The sequence below is a fragment of the Rattus rattus genome, chromosome 4 (genome assembly GCF_011064425.1).
Source record: "Rattus rattus isolate New Zealand chromosome 4, Rrattus_CSIRO_v1, whole genome shotgun sequence".
NCBI classification, from domain to species: domain Eukaryota; kingdom Metazoa; phylum Chordata; class Mammalia; order Rodentia; family Muridae; genus Rattus; species Rattus rattus.
Genome location: NC_046157.1, coordinates 101,900,249 through 101,926,492, shown reverse-complemented (window position 1 = coordinate 101,926,492; position 26,244 = coordinate 101,900,249). Strand labels below are relative to the sequence as shown.

At 39.6% G+C, this 26,244-nt stretch overlaps 1 protein-coding gene across 1 annotated transcript in view; it reads left to right on the top strand.

Moving 5' to 3' along the window:
* Positions 1 to 2,010: 2,010 nt before the first annotated feature.
* LOC116898461 (collagen alpha-1(XIX) chain-like) overlaps positions 2,011 to 26,244 on the top strand; it is a 92,999-nt gene continuing 68,765 nt past the window's right edge. The window contains exon 1 of the mRNA XM_032899718.1: positions 2,011 to 2,215. Coding sequence (XP_032755609.1) covers positions 2,034 to 2,215 — 182 coding nt within the window. The 5' untranslated portion in view covers positions 2,011 to 2,033. The remainder of the gene's footprint in view (positions 2,216 to 26,244) is intronic.

Sequence of the window (26,244 nt, the reverse complement as noted above, 5' to 3'; positions counted from 1 at the left end):
AATTCACTGGATAGAGATCCACTTTATTCCTTTGAGTATTATTGACAAACATAAAGTACTCACTTTCTTAATTTTATCCTGTCAAAAGATCTCTGCTTTCTAATTTTATTTAGTTTTTCTTTCTGTTCATGTTCTATTGTGTTATAAAAGTTTAGGATCACCTGATTACAAAACCTGAGCAAAATTATGGGAGAGTATAGTAGTAACCCCCTTATTTAACTGGTTGGATTGGAGTTAACTCCTATTGTCAAATATATAGAAACATACGGATGTTTGAGTAGTAGTGACAACACCAGGCGGCACAAATGTGTTTTCAGCATGGGCTGGGCAATATTCTAAATATTTTATAGGAACAAACATTAAACTTTCATAGACATACAGTGGGGTGGAGAACATCATCCTCACTTTACAGAAATCTAATAAAATGGCTCGATTCGTTTTATTTTCAATTTTATTTTGCTTATGATTTTATGGTAGTATTCAACTTTATTTGGGAAAAGCATGATGGGAAATTTAGTTCAAATAATCTATGATTTTTTTTTAAATAGGAACAACCTGCCCTGTACTGAGAACAGAGGGATATCAAGACGATAGGAGCATCTTGTCAGGTAAGCATTGCAGTTCTTTGCTAGGCAGCACTTAGTGCAAAGTTATCACCAGATACACCATAGCCCACTTTGGGGGGGACTTCATTATCAGAAATTTTGTGGGGGTCTCTTCATAGTGCCCAGATGCTGTGTGGTTGAAGCCCTAGGGAGTGGGGGTTCAGGGAGGGTTAAGTATATTGTTTCATTAAAGGAATAATATTCCAGCTATCTCTTCGGTATGGCTCACAATGAATGCACTGCCCTAGGGTGGCCCCTCAGCCAGGTCATTGACCCTGCCAGATGCAATATTAGGTCTCCATCAAGCCAGAGATTTTATGCCCCTGACCAGACGGTGAGCCTTACTGCTACTCCGCTGGCATTACAGGTTAAGATCACAACATGCACATAGGAAAGTAAATGCTGAGGGAGAAATACTGACAGCAGAGTTCCATATTGTCTCGTCTCAGGGTAGCAACACCTCCCTCCCCTCACCTCGGTGGAGAATGAAAGCTGTGTAAAATCACAGGCCTCGTGCCTTCCGTTGAAGTTTTGAAAAGAGAGAAGAATATTTATGAGATGTTTTAGCATCTACATGTAGTCACGATTTCCACACAATTTTGGTGTAACCTTTTTATTTTATTTTTCTAATTTTTTTTTGTCATTAATGTTGTCGTTGCTGGTTTTCTTGTTATTGTTGCTTTTTGTTTGTTTGTTTGTTTGCTGGCTTGTTTTTTTGTTTTTTGTTTTTTGTGTTTTTTTTTTTTTTGCTTTTTTTTGGACCGAGTCCTCCCAGGCTGGCCTGCTTCAGCCTCCAAAGTGTGTTCTAGGTGTGTGCTACTAAGCCTAGCCAACGTTCCCATTCTCCTTCTCTCTTTATCTTCCTTTTCTGCTCTCTCTCTCTCTCTCTCTCTCTCTCTCTCTGTTTTTTCTCCAACTCTCTCGCATATGCAAGATGATAACGCATACATCGCATATGGAGTCTAAGCATTTCCCACATTCCTGTAATTCTCCTGAAGTATGGTTCTGTAAGAGGCTGTCCAGATTTTAAACCAAGGACTACTATTTTTATCCTAATCTTCTGCATACAGGTTAGAGATGGCACAATGAGCTACTGTAATACTTTGCTTAGGTCAATTCCTAGATTAAATGGGAGTGGTATTTTATTCCCTGTAAACATCTGCGAGGAACAAGCATGGTGGTTTACACGTGTGATCTTAACACTGAGGAGTCTGGTGTCGGAGGATCGCTTTGCATTCAGACCAGGCGAAGCAAAAAACAAAAAAGAGCGATATTTATGTTCTGTTCTTTAGAAAGATGGCTATCCCTTCTGCATGCAAAGAGAATTTTTTTCTCCTGTAACCATAAAAGGAAAATAAAAAAGAAATGGGGCGTATGTGTTGATTTCAAGCAGGAGGGTTTTTATTTTAAATCAATCAATCTGTGGATATGGATAACAAAGAATCCTGTTTAAAGATCAATACATCTGTTGAGTTTATTGCTGGTTTTAATAACATGTCACATCTTCCAGGCTTTGATCTGGGAGAAAGCTTTGCTCTGAGACATGCGCTTTGCGAAGGTGATAAAACCTGTTTCAAGTTGGGAAGCACGCTTCTTATCAGAGACACTGTGTAAGTAAAGCAATTCATTTTTCTTTTCATGTTAACAATGTTACATAAATTATTTTCTGAGAATATCCTGAACCATTGCTCAAAAATTAAAAAGCTCAGTAGTGTACCCCAATGCTATAACGAATACACAACTTATGTATTTGTTATTGATAAAACTCTGCAACTGAACCCTGTACTTGCACAAAGAAATAGTCTTTAGAAAACTAAATATATTCTTGAGAGAAATCTTATTAACATTTAACATAGACATAACCGATATTTTATTTTAAAATGTGAACTTTGAAACATAAGGTTCAATGTAGATTCAGAGACAAAAGGCTGGCACTGTATTTATTCCTGTATATGCTATGCTCTGTGGTGAATTCAAATAACAGTTTAGCCTTGGGTGCTCTCTTTATATTTGGAATAGAGCTTGAAGGGAAGAGAAATTGTTTTACAGGGCTTTTTCTTTGTTTGTTTTGGTATTTGTATCTTGGGTCAGACTTGAACATTCCTGTGTGTAAATGCTCCATTGTGGAAAACCACCGTGTTTCCCCTGGGTTTAGCATGCACATAGATGTCTTCATGTAAGAAGGAATTGACATGTGTGCGTGTTCTCGAGTTCCTCACCCATCTTCTTACCGATCCTGAGATCCTTTCTTTTAGACTTCCTGTTTTGGCTTTGGATAGTTTAATTTTAATGACGTTCTGTTCATTCACTGATGGGAAACAAAGATACTGAGGAAGAGACTAATTTGATGTTTGGGGAATAGAAGGAGTGAATGTCACGTGGGGGTCGTGGGGGCTTTCATCCGGTGCCATAAGGTATAGCTGTTTACATGACCTCATGAGCATACGTTGAGGGCAGCCCAGCCGTTCCATGCTTGATCAAGCACATGCTGTAAGGAAAAACAAGGAGTGCGCGAGTGTATCTGCGTGCGTGCGTGCGTGCATGTGAGTGTGCGTGTGCGTGTACCTGTGTTTGTGCGCACTTGTGGATGGGGAGGTTAAGAAGTAGTAGATAACATTCATTAATAAATTTAGAAAAGGCAATGCATTCTGTTCAAAAAATAACATTATTTTTCTTACTTCTTTTTTTCCTGTTGATTTAAATCCCAGCAATCCTAGCCCTGTGGGAAAAGAATTGATTGGAGCGAGTCATTTTAAATCCACTGGACTTTAGCAGAGTAGATTAGGCTGATTTGAACAGTACTTTCACTATTCGGCAACGGTGCTCTCCCTGGGAGTCCACAGGATTATAAATGTTAGGCATGGATTGAAATTCGTTTTCCAACCTTGGCTCTAAACCAGTCCTCAGTCTCTGGACAATCAATGGAAGAGCATTTTCTGGCTCTGCAGAGCATAACCCCTGTTCCTCCACGACAGGAAACCGGAGGGTTTCTGGCTAAGCCGGACTCCCGAGTGTCAAGTCTCTTGACTCATGTCCACATTCATTTCACTCACGGAGCCAAGTGTGCTAGGCTGCTTCTCTTGCATGATGCCATTTTGGGTTTTCAATGGGCCTGGAGTAAAGTTACAGCTATTTATACGTTTGTAAATAAGCTGCCTTGCAGAGTCAGCATGGGAAAAGGCGGATGCTATTTTAAAGGGAAAATGAAAATGCCTCCCGTGCCTCAACTTGCTTTCATTGTTCTGGCACGTTCCACTTGACGTTCAGGAGGGAAGAAACCAGAAACCTATCTGAGACTCAGTATTTTCAGCCTGACTTCTTGGGAGACATCCAAAGTTTGCTCAGGAAAGGGTTTTCAAGATGTCTATTCTTATATCTAAACCATCTCCATCTTTATTACATTTAGAGGTGTATTGACTCGAGTGTCTGAAGAGCGCGCGGTGTTTTTCATGATTTGAAACTCCTATTTCTTCACTACTTCTTGAGATAGCGAAGGGTAATTACTAGAGATGGGCACTTTAAAAGAATCTAGGTGGCATACTATTAAGTTGTCGGAATTATCTTTTCAGAGTAAGTTTTTTGTCCCCTTCTCAAGGCTTTTTGGACTCAGTAGTAGAAAGTATTTAAGAATGGATTCAAGTGGAGAAACATGTATTAGTGTTTCAAAGAGAAACGATGACGGTAGGTAAGCAGGAAATCTCATCAGCTGCCCAGAGAAGGAGAATGAGAGACAGAAGAAAAATATGTTTTGTGACTAGCCTGGAGGTTAGACACACAGCCAACTGGTAGGCTAGGTGTAAGACAGCCAGAGTGTTAGGGAGGGACAGCTTGCTGAGATGAGAGAATAAAGGTCCTCATATAGATGGTGGAAAGAAAAGGGAAAGTTACTTTTCTGTATAATTCCAAAGAGTAAGTAGGTGCACTCTATATGGACATTGCTCTGACGTACTCTGTAAGACACTGTGCTATGGGGAGGAGGCCAGGGAGTACAGGAACAGTATTTCATCAAAGAACTCTTCCACCTATCTGTTTAGCTTGTCTTAAGGGGGTCTACCTTCCTTAAACCTTGGACAGGCAACTGACGTGACCCAACTGGAATGGTAGGTCACCACCTAGGCCAGAGATTCTTTTCTCCTTACTGGATGGGGTTTTTTTCTTTCATGAGACTTAAATTACTACCCTCACAATTCAAAGGTGATGGCTTACAAATTTTGAATTTCTATGTATTGTTGATTCTAAAGTCATGGCGGAGAGCTGGATGAAAAAAATGGAGGATAAATTTCAGGACACCAATTTCCTGACTTATTACTGATTCCAATATGGCGAATCACCCTATTCTCAGGTTATTTATTTAAGTATTTATTTAAATAGTGGCTGTCTGAAATACCATGCTAAGGTGGGTTCTGCAGTCATACTGAGTTCTGTGGATTTAAAAACTCCACACTATGACCATCAGGGGAAAGAAAACTGTGGGGTGTTCAAACGAGTTTCAAATCTGAAACTGATTTTATTAGATTTCTGATAAAAGTCTGGAAGCTGGTGGGTTTTGCATTTGAAGTAACACCTATAAGAGTGAAGGGATGCTATCCATGAAAAATACCCAGCTAATAAGATGTTATGAGCTAGGATAACATAGTTTACTCGTTAAGTATTTAACACATATGACACTGGGTATGTTAACATTCTTAACCTTTGCGATGCTAAAAATATTCTACCTAGAATGGAATAAATACGTTCTGATTTTTGTTACCAAAATAAATTACTAGTGGGAGGAGTAAGTTGTCTTTCTCTGTCTCCTTCACTAAATTGTTGCTTACTTTATGAAAGAAGGGTTATTTAGTTCCAACATTTGCATGGAAATCAGGGGTAGTCAATGAGAGGGGAGTGCTGGATGTGAGGGACCAGGAAAGGAGGTGTATTCGTTACTTTTCTTTGAAAAAAAATGCTGTGACCAAAAAAGCTTGTGAAAAACTATTTTGACTTACGCTTCCAGAGGAAGAGTCCATAAGGGCAGGGGAGGTGAGTCTGGTAGTAGGTGCATGGAACAGGGAGGCCAGAGGTTACATCTTCAACTGCAGAAAGGGAACAGAATATACCAGAAGTGGGCAAGGCTATGAAGCTTCAAAGTAGACCCTCAGGGATGCATTTGCTTTATAAAGTTGAGCCCCCTCCATAGACAGCATTGCTCTCTGGGGACCAAGTGTCTAATTACTTGAGCCTATGGGGAATTTTTCTTATTTAAAACTACCATAGTTTGGTATTAGGAATGATGGGGAGGGATGAGAGTGGACAATAAGTTACACTGAGATAGGAGTAAGTCTTGGCCTCTGATGGTATAGAAGGCTAGTCACAGACAATAGCAGTACATTGTACATTCATAAAGATAGAACAAAGATGTGAAAGTGTCTCCTTAAGGAGTTGATGACCATGTGAGGGGACAAAAATGCTTCGTTTCACTTTAATGTCATACGATGCACCCACGTGTCAAAAATTATATGACACCCCATTAACTGTGTGTGATTTTTATATATCATTAGGGTAAACATAAAAGATCAAAGGACAAGTAAAATATTATAGGAAAAGTGCTCACTGTCCATTGAGGGGGTAGAAGTGTCAACCAAAAAATTACAGAACGTTAAGAAAATGTCCTATAAATAAAAACTGAGCATGTCTCACAGGAAGGGAGTAATGAGTAGAAAGAATTCCGATCCGTATTTTCGGCTTTTAGACTTTTTCAGTGTCTCCGGACTTTAGCATCTCCTTTGGAAATCACCCTGAACCTGAGTTGTGCATGGGATAGCTTATGCCACAATTTACATCTTGTCTTTGCTACTCTTGAATGATGGATCTCATGAACATGGCTTTTTCTCACAGGGTGTTTAATACAAGCTCAGGTCTACAAGAGTCAAGTCTCGCAGGGAACACTACAAAATACAGGAAGGTGACTTTTAATCTCTATGCTCAACTGTTTCCAAAAGGCTGATTTTAGAAATAAAAGCCACCTTTAGGGGTCTTGCTAGAGAGTGCTAACCCTGTTGCACCACCTCGTATCCTTGTATATTTCCTATTCTCCAAAGTCTTCTGTAGCATTAGGGCCTGTGGCTTTAAATTCATATGTGTTGTTTTCAAGCTTAAAACTCATGCAATTGCAAATAGGGGTGAGAATGCTTTCTAACTACCATGGATGTTCAAAATGGTTTTGTTGGATAAAGAATAAATAACAAGTAGCATCGGGGAGTCCCCGAAACTCATGTAATCAAAGTGTGTTTCAGTCAACAGACCCTGAGCTTCCTTATGACTCAGCTCTGAATGATACTCAGGCTTCCGCTGGTAAGGGATCCGAGTCTGTCTTTCCTTCCTGGAGCCTGTTAGAGAGATACAGAAAACAAGGAAAAGTTACACGTTCCAAATAATTTCACAGCTCTGTCCATTTTTTTCTACAAATGTCATGATTTTATTTTCCTTTGCAACCGAAAAAATATCCAGTGTATCATGTTTTCTGCATCTAATCAACTACTGATAGACAAGTGGGCTGGGACCACATCTTAGTTATTGTAAAAAAACACACATGATATGCATTCATTGATAAGTGGATATTAGCCCAAATGCTCGAATTACCCTAGATGCACAGAACACATGAAATTCAAGAAGGATGACCAAAATGCAGATGCTTCACTCTTTCTTTAATGGGGGAACAAGAATACCCTTAGGAGGGAATAGGGAGGCAAAGTTTAAAACAGAGGCTGAAGGAACACCCATTCAGAGCCTGCCCCACATGTGGCCCATACATATACAGCCACCAAACTAGATAAGATGGATGAAGCAAAGAAGTGCAGGCTGACAGGAGCCGGATGTAGATCTCTCCGGAGAGACACAGCCAGAATATTACAGCAATACAGAGGCTAATGCCAACAGCAAACCATGAACTGGAGAACGGGACCCCGTTGAAGGAATCAGAGAAAGGACTCGAAGAGCTTGAAGGGGCTTGAGACCCCATATGAACAACAATGCCAAGCAACCAGAGCTTCCAGGGTCTAAGCCACTACCCAAAGACTATACATGGACTGACCCTGGACTCTGACCTCATAGGTAGCAATGAATATCCTAGTAAGAGCACCAGTGGAAGGGGAAGCCCTTGGTCCTTCTAAGACTGAACCCCCAGTGAAAGTGATTGTTGGAGGGGAAGGCGGTAATGGGGGGAGGATGGGGAGGGGAACACCCATAAAGAAGGGGATGGGGAGGGATTAGGGGGATGTTTGCCCGGAAACCGGGAAAGGGAATAACATTTGAAATGTAAATAAGAAATACTTTATAAATTTAATAAAGATAAAAAAAAGTAAAAAAAGAAAAAAAAAAAAGTAAATAGCATAGCAATAAAGATGGAACTGTTACATCAAGTGAGGTGTCCCAGACGGGTAAGACAAATACCACATATTTCCTCTCATGTGCATATATAATATAAATATAATATACGATAATTAATCCATATATGTAACTATGAAATTTAAAAGGGCACCACGAGAAGGGGGAAAGTAAAGGAGAGGAAAACAAAACAGAGATCCTGGGACATGAGGAAGAAGAGAATTGACTGGGGAGGAAGACTGGCAGGGGCGGGGCCAGGAGGAGGAGCAGCAGGAGGCAAGTGTGTGTGAAAATGCCAAAAAGAAGCTCTAGTGTCCTCTGGAAGAAAGGAAGAAACAGCAGCTAGAGACAGCAGGGGGGTGGCTTAGCTGTTAAAACACTTAGCACTCTTAGGAACAACTGGGTTGGGTTCCCAGAACCTGCATCTGGTGGCTCACAAGCTCCTGGAACTCCAGTTCCAAGAGGGATCAACACTTCCAGCCTCTTCAGGCTTTGCCCTCAGATGCACATACCCACTCACACAAATTAATAATTAATAATAGATAAATAAACAACAACAACAACAGCTAATAATAATAATAATAATAATAATAATAATATACTATTACTATAACCAACAGTAACAATAATACAGGTTTTGCTTTCCCTTTGTACCGAAGCACAGTGCAGCAACAAAGCCCAGCCCCTCTGTCACTGAGGCTGAATTTTTAGTATCATTCGTGTATTGGCCAATTTTCAGGATTTTCATTCTTTCCCTCATATGGGCCTGTTTGCTAATCCACGTTTCACTTCTTTTTCGCTCTCAGTTGGGTACTCTCCAAGTACTCAGAAACAGCTAAGTTCTGAGGCATGAAACTGTGCTCGGAGCCCTGACACAAGATTCTAATTCCTGGGCGTGTTTGAAGGATCACTTTGCAGCCCCGTTAAGCTATGGAGAGTGACCGTGCATCCCCTGGGTTTGCCTTTGGACATTCTTTTGTTTTGGGATAGAAAGCTTCCTATGTAAGGGCCATGTGACTTAGCTAAAACCCCGTCCAGCTGTTTCGTGAGGCTGACTGTTACACATGATTCCAAATGTCATCGCTGCACTTCCTTAATTATCATCTGGCATGCCGGGAATGCGAGGTGAGTCACCACTCGTACATCCTAAAATGAGAAGGAAAGTCCACCGGGCTCCTGGCTACAGGATTGTTTAAGGGAAGCTATTTTTGCAAAATTACTTATCACTAGATCTGTGAGAGTTTAAAGGTAACCCTTGTAGAGGTTTTAAATAATGTATGGAAATATTTAATTACTAGTAGTTAAAAGAAATTATCTCGGATTTTTAAAGGGAAATTCAGGGCTATCTTTTTTTTTTAATCAACAACAGGTTACTTAATATAAAAATGACTACTAAAATGTAAAAATGATGAAATACTTTCCAAATATGTTTGTTTGTTTCTGAGTTTCATTTTTTCCTCCAAATTTACTTTATAATTAGGTAGATATAAATTAACGAACAGAAACTAAGCAATTGATACACGTAACAACTTAGCGGAACCTGCTAATACAATCTCGATATTTTTCAAGGTCATCCTTAAGTCTTTCCATCATGAGGCTCATAAAGAAATCAAGCAACATATGAATCCTTCATATCAAAGTCACATCAACTATCTGTGACATAATTTCTTCTATAATGCAATTTTGAAGAACCTTCCAGAAAGTTTTCTATGAAAAAAAAAAGTATTAGTCAAAGACTCAGCCCAATATAAAAGAACATTTTTAATTTGTCAGGTGGAGAGTTCTTTTGCTCTTCATTTTTAAGTACAATGTCACTGAGTCAAAGTAATGAAATCCCCTTGGCAACATAAGGAGGTATAAACACATACTACATTGATAAAATGTTGCATCTTTGCTAGACCCCCTCTCTCTCTCTGCTTCTAGTACTTCCGAAATGTAGCCATGGAAGAGCATTCTTCCATTGACTGCAAGAGAAAGTAAAGGAGAAGGGCCTAGGAGAAGGCAACCATGAATGTGGTCACATGGTTACACGAATCTTGCTTTATGGGTGTGTAAAACATGAAACGCATTCAATTTGTCAATCATCTAGCAGGGCTTAGGAAAACTTTATATTTTCATTATCCAGCTTAAGCTAACCAGATATTCTTCCGTCAGATTTCACGTACTCGATATTATTTTGGAAGGCTGAACTGAGTGAATAATTGGCCATAAAGGTGTAGATAGACATTGGTGGTTCCCTTGACTGTGAACCCAGAGATGAACAATCTTATTCATTCAGAAACCTCTACAATTTTGTATCTATTTGGGGAGGCTAGTAGACAAAACACTTAGACTTTGAATGTTTTTATTTCACGTGCTGTAAATGACACAATGAAGAGATTCGTTTACATAATATGAATATATGTTTAACATATCGGTAAGGTAAGAAGTCTTCATTATCTCCTTCAGAGTACAGTGTCAAAAGTAAAATAAAAAATGAAATAAAACGAAAGCCGATGCAAGCGAGAGGCTGCAGTTCATCTGCAAGCGTGCCTCTTTCTAGATGCAAGGGCAAAGCAGCTTTTGAAAGGGAAGAGATTGTGCTTCTGATTCTGAGAGAAGCGGTGGTTTTTCCCCCAGTTGCTACAGTGCAGGTGGCAAATGAGGATTCTAGCCTGTAAGGCCCAGCGCTTCCTGCACAACAGTCAGTGTATTCTCTGATCGGGAGGAAAGGGATGCTTTAAGCGTTCAGAGAAAAATAGAAGCCCCGTGTAGGAAGGATATGACTTGGGGATGGAAGAAAGGGAAAAGAAAGGAAGGAAGGGAAAGTTCCAGAGTGAGAGGAAATGATGGGCTGGTGTCTCGGTTCTGTCGACTTGACATTGAATCCTGGGAAAAGGGACTCTCAGCTGAGGAAAAGCTGCAGTTAGAAGGCCAGTGGTCGTGGCTGTGGGGCATTTCAAATGACACACACACACACACACACACACACACACGCACACATGTGCATGCTCGCACAAAACGGTTACATGAGTATACTTTCCATTCATCTCTAATCAGATTAGGCTCCTAACAATTCTGTGAAAATTGATTAGTCATTAATTAACTTAAAGTATTGGCAGATCAGTGACCAGGAGAATCAGAGGTAAATCCCTGCCACGCCCCTCTAAACTAACTCTCTCTCTCTCTCTCTCTCTCTCTCTCTCTCTCTCTCTCTCTCTCTCTCTCTCTCTCTCTCTCCTCTCTCTCTCTCCTCTCTCTCTCTCCTCTCTCTCTCTCTCTCTCTCTCTCTCTCTCTCTCTCTCTCTGTGTGTGTGTGTGTGTGTGTGTGTGTGTGTGTGTGTGTGTGCCCAGACACAACACCCAGGCACAAGCTACAGGGCAACTCCAGTACCTGAAGACTGAACACGAGCAGGTCTGAGAAAAATTCTGGTTGACATAAATTTAAAAGTTTACCATGAAATTGTGATTACATCTTACTATTTAATACATCCAAGTATGATTATAAAAATGTTTTATGGTTTATACTGGTATTTTATGACCATTAGGTTCCTACCACCTTACGAAGAAGTCTGTGGAGTTCTACAGGTGTGTTCTTAAGTATAGGACAAATGATCATATATGGCTACCTTCAATTCATAGATTTAGGGCCCAAGAAGTGGATCGGTGGGTAAAGTGCTTGTAGCCAAGCCCGGAAACCCAAATTCCATTCTGGAAAGCACCTGCTGGACTGAGAGAGCCAAATTCCACAAATTATTCTGAGTTTAGAGGGGTGTGGCCTCTGATTCCCCTGGGCACTGAGGCAGTATTATGTATCCACACAGCGTCGGCACAGAGTTCTTAGTAAATATGGTCTTACTGACTCCTGGTTCTCCATGGAGCTCCAGAGTTAGCCATACAAATGTAAGCAGCTCTCTCTATTGCTCTCATGGTTGGTTTGCTCCTTTTCACACACACAAGCACACACACACACACACACACACAAAGCATCTTCACTTAGGAAGGCCACAGAGAAAAGTGCTTTATAATATTGGGTCACTAAGTTCAGCTTTGATGAGTGTTGGGGCGTGGAAAGAGAAATTGCAACGAAGTATCACATTGGACTTTCTTTTTTTGGTTCTTTTTTTTCGGAGCTGGGGACCGAACCCAGGGCCTTGCGCTTCCTAGGTAAGCGCTCTACCGCTGAGCTAAATCCCCAGCCCCACATTGGACTTTCAAATAATCATGCAATACTCTCTGTGGGTTGAAAGACGAAGAAAGACACGGTCCATGTTCTCAAGTTATTTCTGTCTCCAAAGACAGAGAGGCCAACAATTAGCTATTATGGGATGGAATGGTGTATATATGTGGCATGCGCTCTGAGAGAGACCAGGTGTAGCTCCCTAGAAACAGTTTCACAGAGGATTCAAAAGGCTAAGGCTTGAAGTATGAGTGTGCCAGGTGGGCTGGGAGACCACAATGTGTGCAGCCGCGGCTGTGGTTTTAAAGGTCAAGCCAATTGGAAGGATTCTGAGAGACTCCTGTGTAGTTAGTTAGTGAACACGGATGTGACGATGTCTAGATAGGCGAGACAAGGTAAGGCAGAATTCATTTGGAGGCCATATGTTCAAGAGTTTGAACTTCATTCATCTGAAAAGCTAAAAGCGTGGGAGCAGTAGTAAACACCCTAAGGGGGGAAAAGAAGTAACTCTGTGAGCGCCATTGAGAAATCACAGCTTTCAGTTCGGTGTGGGACTTTCTAAATAGATCCCGAAGCAGGAGCTGAGCACCCAGAAGGACATTTGAGATTTTCAGGGACTTCTTGTGAAGACTGAGCCTTTTATTCGGGACATTTCGATCTTCCTTGACCGAGAGAGACAGCTGGCAACACTCACTTGCCACGGGTCTCGGTTTCCGAAGAGCAACTTGCTTAAACTCGCCATTTGGTTGCGTTCCGAGGCTGAGTGGCATTGGTCAGAGGGCCTGTGCTCGACAGGAAGTTGTTCACAGCACCACAACGAATGCTTACCAGAACAGGCGAGGAATTATTAGAGCATCACCCAAGCTTTGTTTCCCCACTAACAAGCTATGCGTCTGAATTCTCTTAGCAAACACGGAAAGGCTAAGATTGCAGACTCTCGGTGCCTCCGAAACCAAACATTATCCCCAGGCCCGAGGGAAGGCATTTAGACAGACGCTCCAGTCCAGCTGGCCAAATCGCCTGTAAGTAGACAGGTGATGCTGAATGTCAGCTGGGAACGAAACGACTTACTATAAACTCCAGGCATCTCTCACTTCACTCTCAGGAAATGTAACTTGTATTATATTTCTCTTCCTGGAAACTGTTCAGCAAGGCGAAGGCCTCAGTGATACTGGTAAATACGGAAGTTCTTTATAAACCCTGCCTCACACTTATTCCGAATGGAAGAATTAATTCGGAAGCCTGTTCCTGAAATTTAAAAATAGAATCTTTTTCCATGTGGCCATCCATTTGAAAAGAAAAATAAATAAACAAATGTCAGTCTTGTTAAATATGATCTGGAAAGCTTGCCTGAGGTCTACCGAAATAGCACTTTTTAAAAGGCGACTACACTTTAGACTCTGGGCTCTGAAACTGGTTGAAGGGTTTGCGTTGGGATCACTGTCTATAATCGACAATTAAGCCTTTTGAATATGTCGCTGTTTGGACTTGATTTGGGGAATGCGACGTACAAAACGAAGTTTTTCTAGAAAAATTATGACCCCCCCCTTTTTTTATGAGCACTAAGAATTTGAAAACATGCTAATCTTTGTTCTTTTCCTATCTTCTCCCTTGCCTCACATCTTTTTATTACACGTCGGAGAGAGAGGCGGAAAGGAAATAGCAATTAGGAGTTTTGTTTTCTTACCAATCTCCTACTCTGCAGTTTGATTTTGTCCTTTACTTTGCCTGTGTGTGAGACAGAGCTACTGTCTGCCCCACTGCGGGCTCTGAGTCCTTTAGGGATACAGAAAACCACACCAGCTTCACCTCTCTATACAATAAAATTACTTAATATACCAAGAAGAGTAAATTTACGACTTTTCACCATGCCCTTTATTTCCTCATCAGAATACCACCAAGGCTGTGATGGAGAATACATCGATTCGTCTCATACTTCTTTCTCCCCATAAAACAACTGTGTCCACAAGTATTTGTGTGTATTCTAGAAAGTGATTGCTTTTCAATGTCATTCTTCCTGAACGAGCCAATCCTTCAGGGACCACTGCCTGGACAGAAGGTGGGAAGTGAAGTCTGTCCCCTTGAGGTTACTCTGTACCAGTTTCTCATTGGCCAGACACACCTTCCAACCTGTTCAGTTGAAAACTTCCGCCCTTGCGAAACACAGGGTTCTTTACTTCACCAAGTTAACTTTGAGGTCAGTAGGAATGTCGGTCCCTGGTTTGGGAATTCAACTGATAAACAGGGAGGAATAGTCATTGATCTGCATGTGGGACCATGACTCAGGATCGATACAAAGGGTTCTTCTCTCCATTATTCAAAATAGTCAGACTTACCATTACTTTTACATCTTAAAGAGCCACTTCTCATCTCCTTGTGCTCTGGTAACCACACAGATCCAGTGTGCTCAGCGCACTTTCATGAGAGAGAGAGAAAATGCCCTTCCCAATGCACAGTAGACCTACCCCAAGATGGCTTCTTTGTTGTTCCTAGGATTGTCACAGCTCCTCGGTGGGAAGGATTTCTATGTTAAAAAGAAAAGCCACTAATCCTTTAAACTGCTATTCAGCCAAGGCCACCTTGGATGCTATCACCAAGACTTAGTGCTCATTGAGCCCTGATCTTTGGACTATGTTCAACAAGTTTCTGTGTCAGGAAACATTTCACCATCTTGTGAAAACCCAAACCAAGTCTCTGTTCTGATAACCCAGGCTCCAGGCATTGCTGCCCCATAAGGAAAAGAGAAGAAGAGAATTATTATTTTTTTAAAAAGATAATTTAATTATTTTTAAAATTTATTTTAAAAATTATTCATCTTTTCAAGCTCCATTCCTAGTTTTTCCCAAGGTGTTAAAAATCTTTTATAAGGAGAACATGCTTCCCTAAGGGTCAAGGCCCCTGTAGAGGAATGTCAGGGGGAGGGGTGGGAAGGCATGGGTGGGTGGGTGGGGAGCACCCTCATAGAAGAAGGGGATGGGATAGGGGGATTATGGATGGGAAACTGGGAAAGGGATAATATTCAGAATTAAAAATCTCAATATAAAACATGCACTTCTCATCAAAATTTTTAATATATATATTAACCTTTTAATCCTCTGGAGCTGAGTTACTACTGTACTTGTCCAAAATAAGTAAAATCTCTAAAGGTGTATAAGGAAATATTTCTGATTTTACTTTTTTAGTACGTATCATTCCTAGAACCCAAATGTCTGTAATTAACCCATTTTAAAGATATTACTCTGTGTTTTGTGATACTTCCTGGTCTGTGCTCAGATAACGGTAGGGGAAGGAACTGCAATTATCAACTCCTTGGGGATACCAGGCACCTAGGATGTACAAATGTCACAGTGCATATTTTCCTTGGAGACCAAGTACGATTTGTTGCTGTTGTTGCTAATATCGTTGTGTTATTGTAAACATTGAAATGAATCTTAAAATCTGTAAAACGAATATTTTATATTAATTTACACACTCCCCAATGCTCAGGAAAAGAACTAGAGACTTCTTCATCAGAATCAGAAAAGGTTACTTTTAAGTCAAGTTTATAATGATGAGGAGAATCTTATTTGTAGCCAAGAGGAAGCAAGCAACTCGATATCCTGGAAAACACTGACCTTGGAACAAAAAGTCACCAGTTCAAGTCCTATCATGATCTCTGCTTGGCAGAGAAATGGAAGGGTAGTCATTTACGTTCCATGGCTTTGAATCTTCACTTAGGAACCGAGGCAGTTGATGTAAATTACTATCAAGATTTCCTTAAGCTTCAAGAGTATAGTATATGTCTCATGTGCTTTCGTAGTTCATATGCTTCATAGTGACTATGACTGCAAGAATTTTTTTGCAAGAATGGAAGAAAACTACTGAATAGTATTTTTGTTGAAACCCTTTTTGGAACATCCGTTAATGTTTTCTCTACAGTGGCCTTAAATCACTGTGGAGACCTTACATTTCTCTTTGGTCGTGACTATCGGAGGGCTGGCCTTGGTTTTTTATTTGTTTGTTTGTTGTTTCTTGTTTTTTGGATGAAACTTCAGTATCACCTGGTACTTAATTGTTCCTGCTAAATATACTGCAAGTGAACGTAGATTTTATGGTCTTTCAGTTCCTGGGACAGGATCACAGGCATTGTGGGCTTCTGCAAATGGTTACTGTTCTAGTGGTTGTTTAACAAAACCAAGTTGGCCACAGCCCTGTTTTCATGGAAACCATTTTATGGTAGTTGGCAATAAATGTGTAAGATGTTTGAAAACACAGAAGACTGAAAGAAATAGGGCAAGGTGATGTGTTAGGTAGTGACTAGAGCCAAGGCAACTTCAAGCTTCTTAGAGGACATGATGTTTGAACCAAGACATGAATGGGGAGGAAAATTTGTGTAAATGCAAAGTGTAGAAAGATGAGCCCATGAGAGGGGACAGAAGACACAAAGGGCAAAGGCTTCAACGACCCCAGTGTATCCAAAGAAGCAGAATCCAGGTTATTGTGACTGGCTGTGGCTGCCTCACAGAAGCTGGTGTAGAAGGCAACGTGTCAGAGGCAGGACAGGTTCAATTCTGGACCAGCATCATAAATGTGCCCTTTATTCTGCACTTGAAGACATGTTCTAAAAGTTGTATGTAACAGGGGTATCTTTTCTGATTTTTAAAGTTTATTCCAGCTACCATGTGCGAACCAGACTAAAAAAGATAAGGGCGTACATAATCATGACAGTGTAACAAGAATCCATTGGAGAGATATTGACCACATGGACTCAAGCAAGGATCATGTAGACGGAGAAGAGGGCATAGAACCGTGGTCTGTTTTGGTGGTGGAAGGAGCAGGGCTTGCCAGTGGATCGGGTTGCTAATGAAGGAAAGGCAAGAATTAAGCTGACTTCTAAAGATCTGACTGGAACGCCTGGGAGAATGGCTGTGTCTCTATTGAGTTGTGGGATGTTGACAGAGGAAAGTGTTTGGCTTGCAAAGCAAGACGTTGAACAGAAGGATGATTTTGGCCTTCAAATAGAGATGCCCAGTAGCATGTAAGTCCAGACAAGGTTGACAAAGGTTATATCTCCTCTTTAGCATCTCTCTCTCTCTCTCTCTCTCTCTCTCTCTCTCTCTCTCTCTCTCTCTCCCCCTCCCTCCCTCCCCCCCTCTCCTTCCCTCCCTCCCTTCCTTTCCCTTTCTCCATTTCCCCTCCCTCATGCCCCTCTCTTGCTCTCTCCTCCATAAGTCATGATGACATTTTGAGTGCTTCAATTTCATAATAATGATGTGTTGTTTTGGTCTGGCTAACTCAAGGGTATTTCGGACTCCAGATTTGTTCTTCCTTCTGTGTTCTCTACTAAAGTTTCCTCCCTTCATGATAAATCCCTGCAGACCCCGGCTCCGTGCTTTCCAAAGTGAGAACTGATTATTAGATAACCTGGTAACAACATGTCACTGGTTTTCGAAGATTAGTATTGAGTAAGGTCTAGTGTTAACAGAGCTTGCGTTTTATAAACACAAGCATTATCCAGGGAGGAAGGGAAGCCTAGCAGTGGAGATTAGGTGCTTGGGCTTTCTGTGAGAGCAATGCATAATCAGAGAGGATGCCGGCATCTTCTAACACTTTTTGACCTTGTATCACACCTTTAAATGACTTTGGATGTAGAATTCGATTTCACAGTAATTAAAGGTACACAGTGATCAAAACCGTCCTCCACGTCTTCCAAGAGCTTTTCTATAATACATAAACTATCTACACTGTTATCTTATTTGTATTTCCTGATGGCTTTAAGTCAATTTTACCTAGCAAGAAATCTCACTAATCAGGAAAGGAAAAACTCACTAGAGAACCCACTTAATATAAACTTTTGGATAAATATAGTCTAGTCTAATGTTCTGAACAATGCATTCTTTCATGGATACATAAAATGCAGCTTCGTGTCTGAATGTTCTGTCATTAGTTGTTGAATTTTAAATATATGGTGAAAACATTCACTCAGGTACATTTTTATTGAAGATTTTTTCCCACATTTTCTGACACTTCATTGTTTTTAATTGGTATGTAAAAGGCAAATTAAAAACCTTAGTGACTTACTTTCTGCCCACCATAATAGAAAAATGTGTTTGTTAGTCTACTTATCAGTGTTGAAATAACTTGCCTCTCAATTTACATATCAGTACACATGGCATTTTGGATAATTAGAAAGAGGTGAAATCATAATCTATATTTTCTCTATTGGATAGGTCTCTGAAGAAAACAAGTTAACTTATAGGTCATTTTAAGTAAGACTTAGTGTTATTTTTCTCCCAAATGAAAACAGATGTGTGTTTTGTTTTGTTTTGTTTTGTTTTTTTCAAGACACAGTCTCTCTCTATAGCCCTGGCTGTCCTGGGGCTCACTCTGTAGACCAGGGTGGCCTCGAACTCACAGATCAGGTGTGTGTTGCAGCACTCAGCCCAGCTGTTGTTCTTAAGTGATCATTAATAGGATTTATGCTCTTTGAAAACCTGACAAAACGTAGAAAAGGTAACTTATGCAAAAATAAAATAAGACACGCAAAGATAAAAATAAATCTTTCTCAAGGTGGACATCCAAAGGGAAACACTGTGATACTCAGATTTTCAGAAAACATGTGTTTTGTTGTGGCTAACACCCCAGTGATACAGTACTAGATCCTCCAGCGCCTTCCCCACAGGTTTCTTTTCTCTGTATGAGGGAATTGGGGCTGCAGTGTGAAGAACATCAGAGAGGAGATGAAGAGTAAGCGATCTTTGCAACATTGGAATAAATGACAAGGTCAAAGTCATTTAAGAATGACACGTGAATCACGAGACTTTAGAGACACTCTGGATTCTGCCTACATTAACTCTGCCCTCAGCACCCAGCGCAAAGGGATACCGTGGTAGCTCCTTTTGCACTTCTGGATAATTCAGAGTAACTTTAAGTTCACTCCGTGGCCGTTATTCATTTAAATTACTGATTTTGGACCTACCGTTGTTAATTTGGTATGCTCCTGACCTCGCCTGTCCATAAATATTTAGGTAACACAAATGAATGTGAAGACCACAGACACAGGAAATACATGGTGGATAAAATTCAAAATTCCACTGAGCCCTCAAGTGTAGGTTAATATTAATGCATGGAAATAAAATTTATATTGAGAATATCGAACCAGAAGCAATGAATATAAAAGGGGTGACGGCATAAAATAGTCCATAGATAATTTATAGTGTAGTCTATATATATTCATTTGCGTAAAGTTTAACAATATTTTTCTTAATGGGAATATCACTGAATAAGCAACAGATAGGATTTCTTATAGGAAATTACACTCCATTCAAAAACATTCAGCCTGGATATCTTCGACATAGCAAGCTGTCATTATATCTCTCTGGTAGCACACAAGTAATCTAATAGGGGCTCTTTTATAATAGAAACTTTGGCAAGATCCAGAGAAATTATTCTGCATTGCATCAAGTGTTGGTGTGTGTGTCCTATAAGAAAGAAGCCAAGTTGGTAGGGACAGATATAGTTTTTAACATCTTACTTTTAAATACAGAAAATCTTCAGTAAAGCTTACATTCTGTGTAAGCAAACAAAACAAAACAAAGCAAGAAGTAAATATTTGTTTTGCTCTTGAAAACTGATTATATATTTCATTTTTTAAAAAGAAAAAAACTAAAAGTTTCTGATTTTTGTCAGTTTTTCTTCCTAGAATGTTTCAGGTGGTAAGAAATTTTCTTTTCCCTTTTTAAAAAGTAATATATATATATTTTTTTTTGATTGCACTTTTTATTTACATTTTAAAGCTATCCAATTTCCCAGTTCCCCCAAAACCCCCTGTTCTATAAGGGTGTTCCCTCACCTACCAAACCACTCCCTCCTACCTCCCCACCCTGACATTCCCCTACACTGGGGCATCAAGCATTGGCAGGACCAAGGGCCTCTCATCCCATTGATGCCCAACAAGGCCATCCTCTGCTACATATGCAGATGGAGCCATTGGTCCATCTCTGTGTTCCTTGAAATGGTGGTTTCATCCCTGGGAGTTCTGGTGGGTCTGGTTGGTTGATATTGTGTTCTTTTTATAGGGTTGCAAACCCCTTCCACTACTTCAGTCCTTTCTCTAACTCCTCCATTGGGGACCCTGCTCTCAGTTCAATGGTTGGCTTTGAGTGCCAGCTTTGTATTTGTCATGCTCTGGCAGAGCCTCTCAGGAGACAGCTTTATCAGGCTCCTGTCAGCATGCACTTCTTGGCATCAGCAATATTGTCTGGGTGTGGTGATTGTATATGGGATGCATCCCCATGTGGGGAAGTCTCTAGTTGGCCTTTCAGTCTCTACTCCAAACTTTGTCTCCATATTTCCTCCTGTGAGTATTTTTTTCCCCTTTCTAAGAAGGTCTGGAATATCCACATATCGGTCTTCCTTCTTATTGAGCTTCCTGTAGTTTGTGAATTGTATCTTGGTTATTCCGAGCTTTGAAACTAATATCCACTTATCAGTGAGTGCATACCATATGTGCTCTTTTGTGATGGGTTACCTCACTCAGGATGATATTTTCTAGTTCCATCCATTTGCCTATGAATTTCATGAAGTCATTGTTTTTGATAGCTGAGTAGTACTCCATTGTGTACATGTACCACATTTTCTGTATCCATTCCTCTGTTGAAGGGCATCTGGGTTCTTTCCAGCTTCTGGCTATTATAAATAAGGCTGCAATGAACATAGTGGAGCATATGTTCTTGTTATATGTTGGAGCATCTTTTGGGTATATACCCAGGAATGGTATAGCTGGGTCCTCAGGTAGTATTATGTCCAATTTTCTGAGGAATCACCAGACTGATTTCCAGAGTGGTTGTGAATCCCACCAACAATGGAGGAGTGTTCCTCTTTTTACACATCCTTGCCAGCATCTGTTCTCACCTGAGTTTTTTGATCTTGGCCATTCTGACCGGTGTGAGGTGGGATCTCAGGGTTGTTTTGATTTGCATTTCCCTGATGACTAAGGATGCTGAACATTTCTTTAGGTGTTTCTCAGCCATTCGATATTCCTCAGATGAGAATTCTTTGTTTGGCTCTATAGCTCATTTTTAAAAGTGTTATTTGATTCTCTGGAGCCTAACTTTTTGAGTTCTTTGTATACATTGGATATTAGCCCTCTATCAGATGTAGGATTGGTAAAGATCTTTTCCCAATCTGTTGGTTGCCCTTTTGTCCTATTATAAGTGTCCTTTACCTAACTTTGCAATTTTATGAGGTCCTATTTGTTGATTCTTGATCTTAGAGCATAAGCTATTGGTGTTCTGTTCAGGAAAATTTCCCCAGTGCCCATGTGTTAGAGGCTCTTCCCCACTTTCTCTTCTATTAGTTTCAGTGTATCTGATTTTATGTGGAGGTCTTTGATCCACTTGGACTTGATCTTTGTATAAGGCAATAAGAATAAATCTATTTGCATTCTTTTACATGCTGATCTCCAGTTGAAACAGCACCATTTGTTGAAAATGAGATTTTTTTCCCCACTGGATGGTTTTAGCTCCTTTGTCAAAGATCATGTGACCATAAATGTGAGGTTCATTTCTGGTTCTTCAATTCTACCCCATTGATCTACCTGCCTTTTTGTTATTTTGTTATTCCAAATGAATTAACAAATTACCCTTTCTAACTCTGTGAAGAATTGACTTGGGGTTTTGATGGGGATTGCATTGAATCTATCGATTGCTTTCTGCAAAATGGTCATTTTTACTATATTAACCATGTCAATCCATGAGCATGGGAGATTTTTTCATCTTCTGAGATCTTCTTCAATTTCTTTCTACAGAGACTTGAAGTTCTTGTCATACAGATCTTTTACTTGCTTGGTTAGAGTCATACTAAGCTATTATATATTATTTGTGACTATTGTGAAGGGTTTCATTTCCCTAATTTCTTTCTGAGCCCATTTATCATTTTATTAGAGGAAGGTTACTGATTTGTTTGAATTAATTTTATATCCAGCCACTTTGCTGAAGTTGTTTACCAGCTGTAGGAGTTCTCTGGTGGAATTTTTGGTGTCACTTCAGTATACTATCATATCTGCAAATAGTGATACCTTTATTTCTTGTTTTCCAATTTGTATTCCGTTGACCTCTTTTTGTTGTCTAATTGCTCTGGCTTGGATTTCAAGTACTATATTGAATAGGAAGGGAGAACGTGGGTAGCCTTGTCTAGTTGCTGATTTTAGTGGGATTGCTTCAATTTTTCTCTCTATTTAGTTTAATGTTGGCTACTGTTTTGCTGTATATAGCTTTTATTATGTTTAGGTATGAGTCTTGAATTCCTAATTTTCCTAAGACTTTTATTATAAAGGGGTGTTGAAGGGATGGAGAGATGACTCAGTGGTTAAGAGCACTGACTGCTCTTCCAAAGGTCCTGATTTCGGTTCCCAGCAACCACATGGTGGCTCACAACCATCTGTAATGGGATCTGATGCCCTCTTTTGCTGTGTCTGAAGAGAGCTACAATGTACTCACATACATAAAATGAAGGTGTTCAATTTTATCAAATTCTTTCTTGGCATCTAATGAGATAATCATGTGGTTTTTTTCTTTTGAGTTAGTTTATATAGTGAAATACATTGAAGGATTTCTGTGTATTGAAACATCCCTGCATCCTTAGGATAAAGCCTACTCGATCATAATGGATGATCATTTTGATGTGCTCTTGGATTTGGTTTGGGAGAATCTTATTGAGTATTTTGGCATTGATATTCACAAGGAAAATTGGTCTGAGGTCCTCTTTTTCTGTTGGGTGTTTGTGTGGTTTAGGTATAATCGTAATTGTAGCTTCCTAGAATAAATTGGGTAGTGTTCCTTCGGTTTCTACTTTGTGGAATTGTTTGGACAGTATTGGTATTAGTTCGTCTTTGAAGGTCTGATAGAATTCAGCACTAAACTCATCTAGTCCTGGGTTTTTTGGGGATGGGAGACTTTTAATGATTGCTTCTATTTCTTTAGGAGTTACGGAACTGTTTAGATGGTTAATCTGACCCTGACTTAGCTTTGGTACCTTATATTTGTCTAGAAAATTGTCCATTTCATCCAGATTTTCCAGTTTTGAGTATAGGCTTTTGTAGTAGGATGTGATTTTATTTCCTCAGTTTCTGTTTTATGTTTCCCTTTTCATTTCTGATTTTGTTAATTTGGATACTCTCTCTATGCCCTCTGGTTAGTCTGATTTATGTATCTGGTTAATTTTCTCAAAGAATCAGCTCCTGGTTTTGTTGATTCTTTGTATAATTCTTTTTGTTTCTACTGGTTGATTTCAGCCCTGAGTTTGATTATTTCCTAATGTCTACTCCTCTTGGATGTATTTGCTTCTTTTTGTTCTAGAGCTTTTAGGTGTGCTGTCAAGATGATAGTGTATGCTCTCTCCAGTTTCTTTTTGGAGGTACTCAGGCCTATTGAGTGTCCCATGAGTTTAAGTATGTTGTGCCTTCATTATCATTAAATTCTGAAAGTCTTCAATTTCTCTCTTTATTTATTCCTTGACCAAGTTATCATTGAGTAGAGTGTTGTTCAGCTTCCGTGTATGTGTGGGCTTTCTGTTGTGTTTGTTGTTATTTAAAACCAGCCTTAGTTTGTGGTGATCTGATAGGATGCATGGGATTATTTCTATCATCTTGTATCTGTTGAGTCCTGTTTTGTGAACAATTATATCATCAGTTTTGGAGAAGGTACTATGAGATGCTGAGAAGACAGTATATTCTTTGTTTTAGGATGACATATTCTATAGATATTTCTTAAATCCATTTGGTTCATAACTTCTATTAGTTTCACTGCGTCTCTGTTTAATTACTCTTTCCATGATCTCTCAAATGATGAGAGTGGAATGTTGAAGTCTCCCACTATTATTGTGTGAAGTGCAATGTGTTCTTTGAGTTTTAGTAAAGTTTCTTTTATGAATGTGGTTGCCCTTGCAATTGGAGCATAGATTTTCAGAATTGAGAGTTTATTTTGGTGGATTTTCCTTCGACAAGTATGAAGTGTCCTGCCTTATCTGTTTTGATATCTTTTTGTTGCAAGTCGATTTTATTTGATGTTAGAATGGCTTCCCCAATTTGTTTCTTGTGACCATTTTCTTGGAAAAAAATTTTCAAGACTTTTATTCTGAGGTAGTGTCTGTCTTTGTCACAGAGGTGTGTTTCCTGTATGTATGCTGGGTTCTGTTTACATATCCAATCTGCTAATCTATGTCTTTTTATTGGGCAACTGAGTTTATGGATTTTGAGAGATATTAGGGGCCAATGATTTTTGTTTCTTATTATTTTTGTTGTTGGTGGTGGGTTTATGTTTGTGTGGCTATCTTCTTTTGGGTTAGTTGAAAGAAGATTACTTTCTTGCTTTTTCTAGTGTGTAGCTTCCTTCCTTGTGTTGGAGTTTTCCATCTATTATCCTTTGTAGGGCTGGATTTGTGTGAAGATATTGTGTAAATTTGGTTTTGTAATGGAATATCTTGGTTTCTCCATCTATGGTAATGGAGGGTTTTGCTGGATATAGTAGCCTGGGTTGGCATACATGTTCTCTTAGGGTCTGTATGAAGATCTTCCCAGGATCTTCTCATTTTCATAGTCTATGTTGAGAAGTCTGGTGTAATTCTGATAGGTCTACCCTTATATGTTACTTGATGTTTTTCTCTTACTGCTTTTAATATTCTTTCTTTGTTTAGTGCATTTGGTGTTTTGACTATTATGTGATGGGAGGAATTTTTTTGGGGTCCAATCTATTTAGAGTTCTGTTGGATTCTTGTATGTTTATGGGTATCTCTTCCTTTAGGTTAGGGAAGTTTTCTTCTATAAATTTGTTGAAGATATTTACTGGCTTTTTAATTTGCGAGTCTTTGCTCTCTTCTATACCTATTATCCTTAGGTTTGATCTTCTCATTGTGTCCTGGATTTTCTGGATGTTTTGGGTTAGGAGCCTTTTGCATTTTATCTTTGATGATTGTGTTGATGTTTTTAATGGTATCTTTGGCCCCTCAAAATCTCTTTTCTATTGCTTGTATTCTGTTGGATGCTTGCATGTATGACTTCTGATCTTTGTCCTAGATTTTCTACCTCCAGGGTTGTCTCCATTTTTGATTTCTTTATTGTTTTTATTCCACTTTTAGATCCTGGATGGCTTTGTTCAATTCCTTCACTTGTTTCATTGTGTTTTCCTGTAATGCTTTAAGGGATTTTTGTGTTTCCTCTTTAAGGGCTTCTACCTGTTTACCTGAGTTGTGCTGTATTTGTTTAAGGGAGTTAGTTATGTCTTTCTTAAATTCATCTAACATCATCATGAGATGTGATTTTAAGTTAGAATCTTGCTTTTCTGGTGTGTTGGTTTATCCTGGACTTGCTGTGGTGAGAGAATTGGGTTTTGAAGATGCCAAGTGGCCTTGGTTTCTTTTGGTTATGTTCTTGTTCTTTGGTTTGGTTCTTGATGTGTGCTTATTCCTGATGTTAGCTGGTCTTGCTGTCTCTGACAGTGGCTTGACCCTCCTGTAACCTCTGTGTCATCACTCCTGGAAGACCAACTCTCTCTCAGTGGGCTCTAAGCACAGAGTGCTGTGGCACAGGGTCAGCTCTGGGCTCACACAGAAACCAAAATTATCCTGTTCCAGACTGCTCCTTGGCTCCTGAGTCCTTAGGGCTCCAGACGGATCCTTTGAAGCAGAAGTGGTAGTCCTACCTGTGCTCTCAGGTGTGTCAGCACTCATGGGAGACCAGCTGTCTCTCAGCAGGATTTGGGCACCTGATTATACATTTCTGAAATGGAAATATGATAATTAGAAACCTCTTCAATCACGAAGAATGCACACCAGAGACATTTCTTCACTGAATGTTTTGAGAGTGTAATTATTGCATATTAATCATACTAATTAGTTATCTTTGACACAAGAACAACTTTAAGCTATAAAAACATTTTAAATTTCAAAATTAGATAAGTCACTGAAAAGAATTATGTTCAACTTTTATGTATAAACTATTAAAGTTTTACTCTAAAATTAAGCTTGCCTTTACCTGTTTTGTTTCTTTAACCTGAAGTCATCAGATGGCCTATCAAAATGCTGATAGACCTTGTAGTGAATATAATAAACATCACATCAAATAATAAATTGTGGTAACTATCA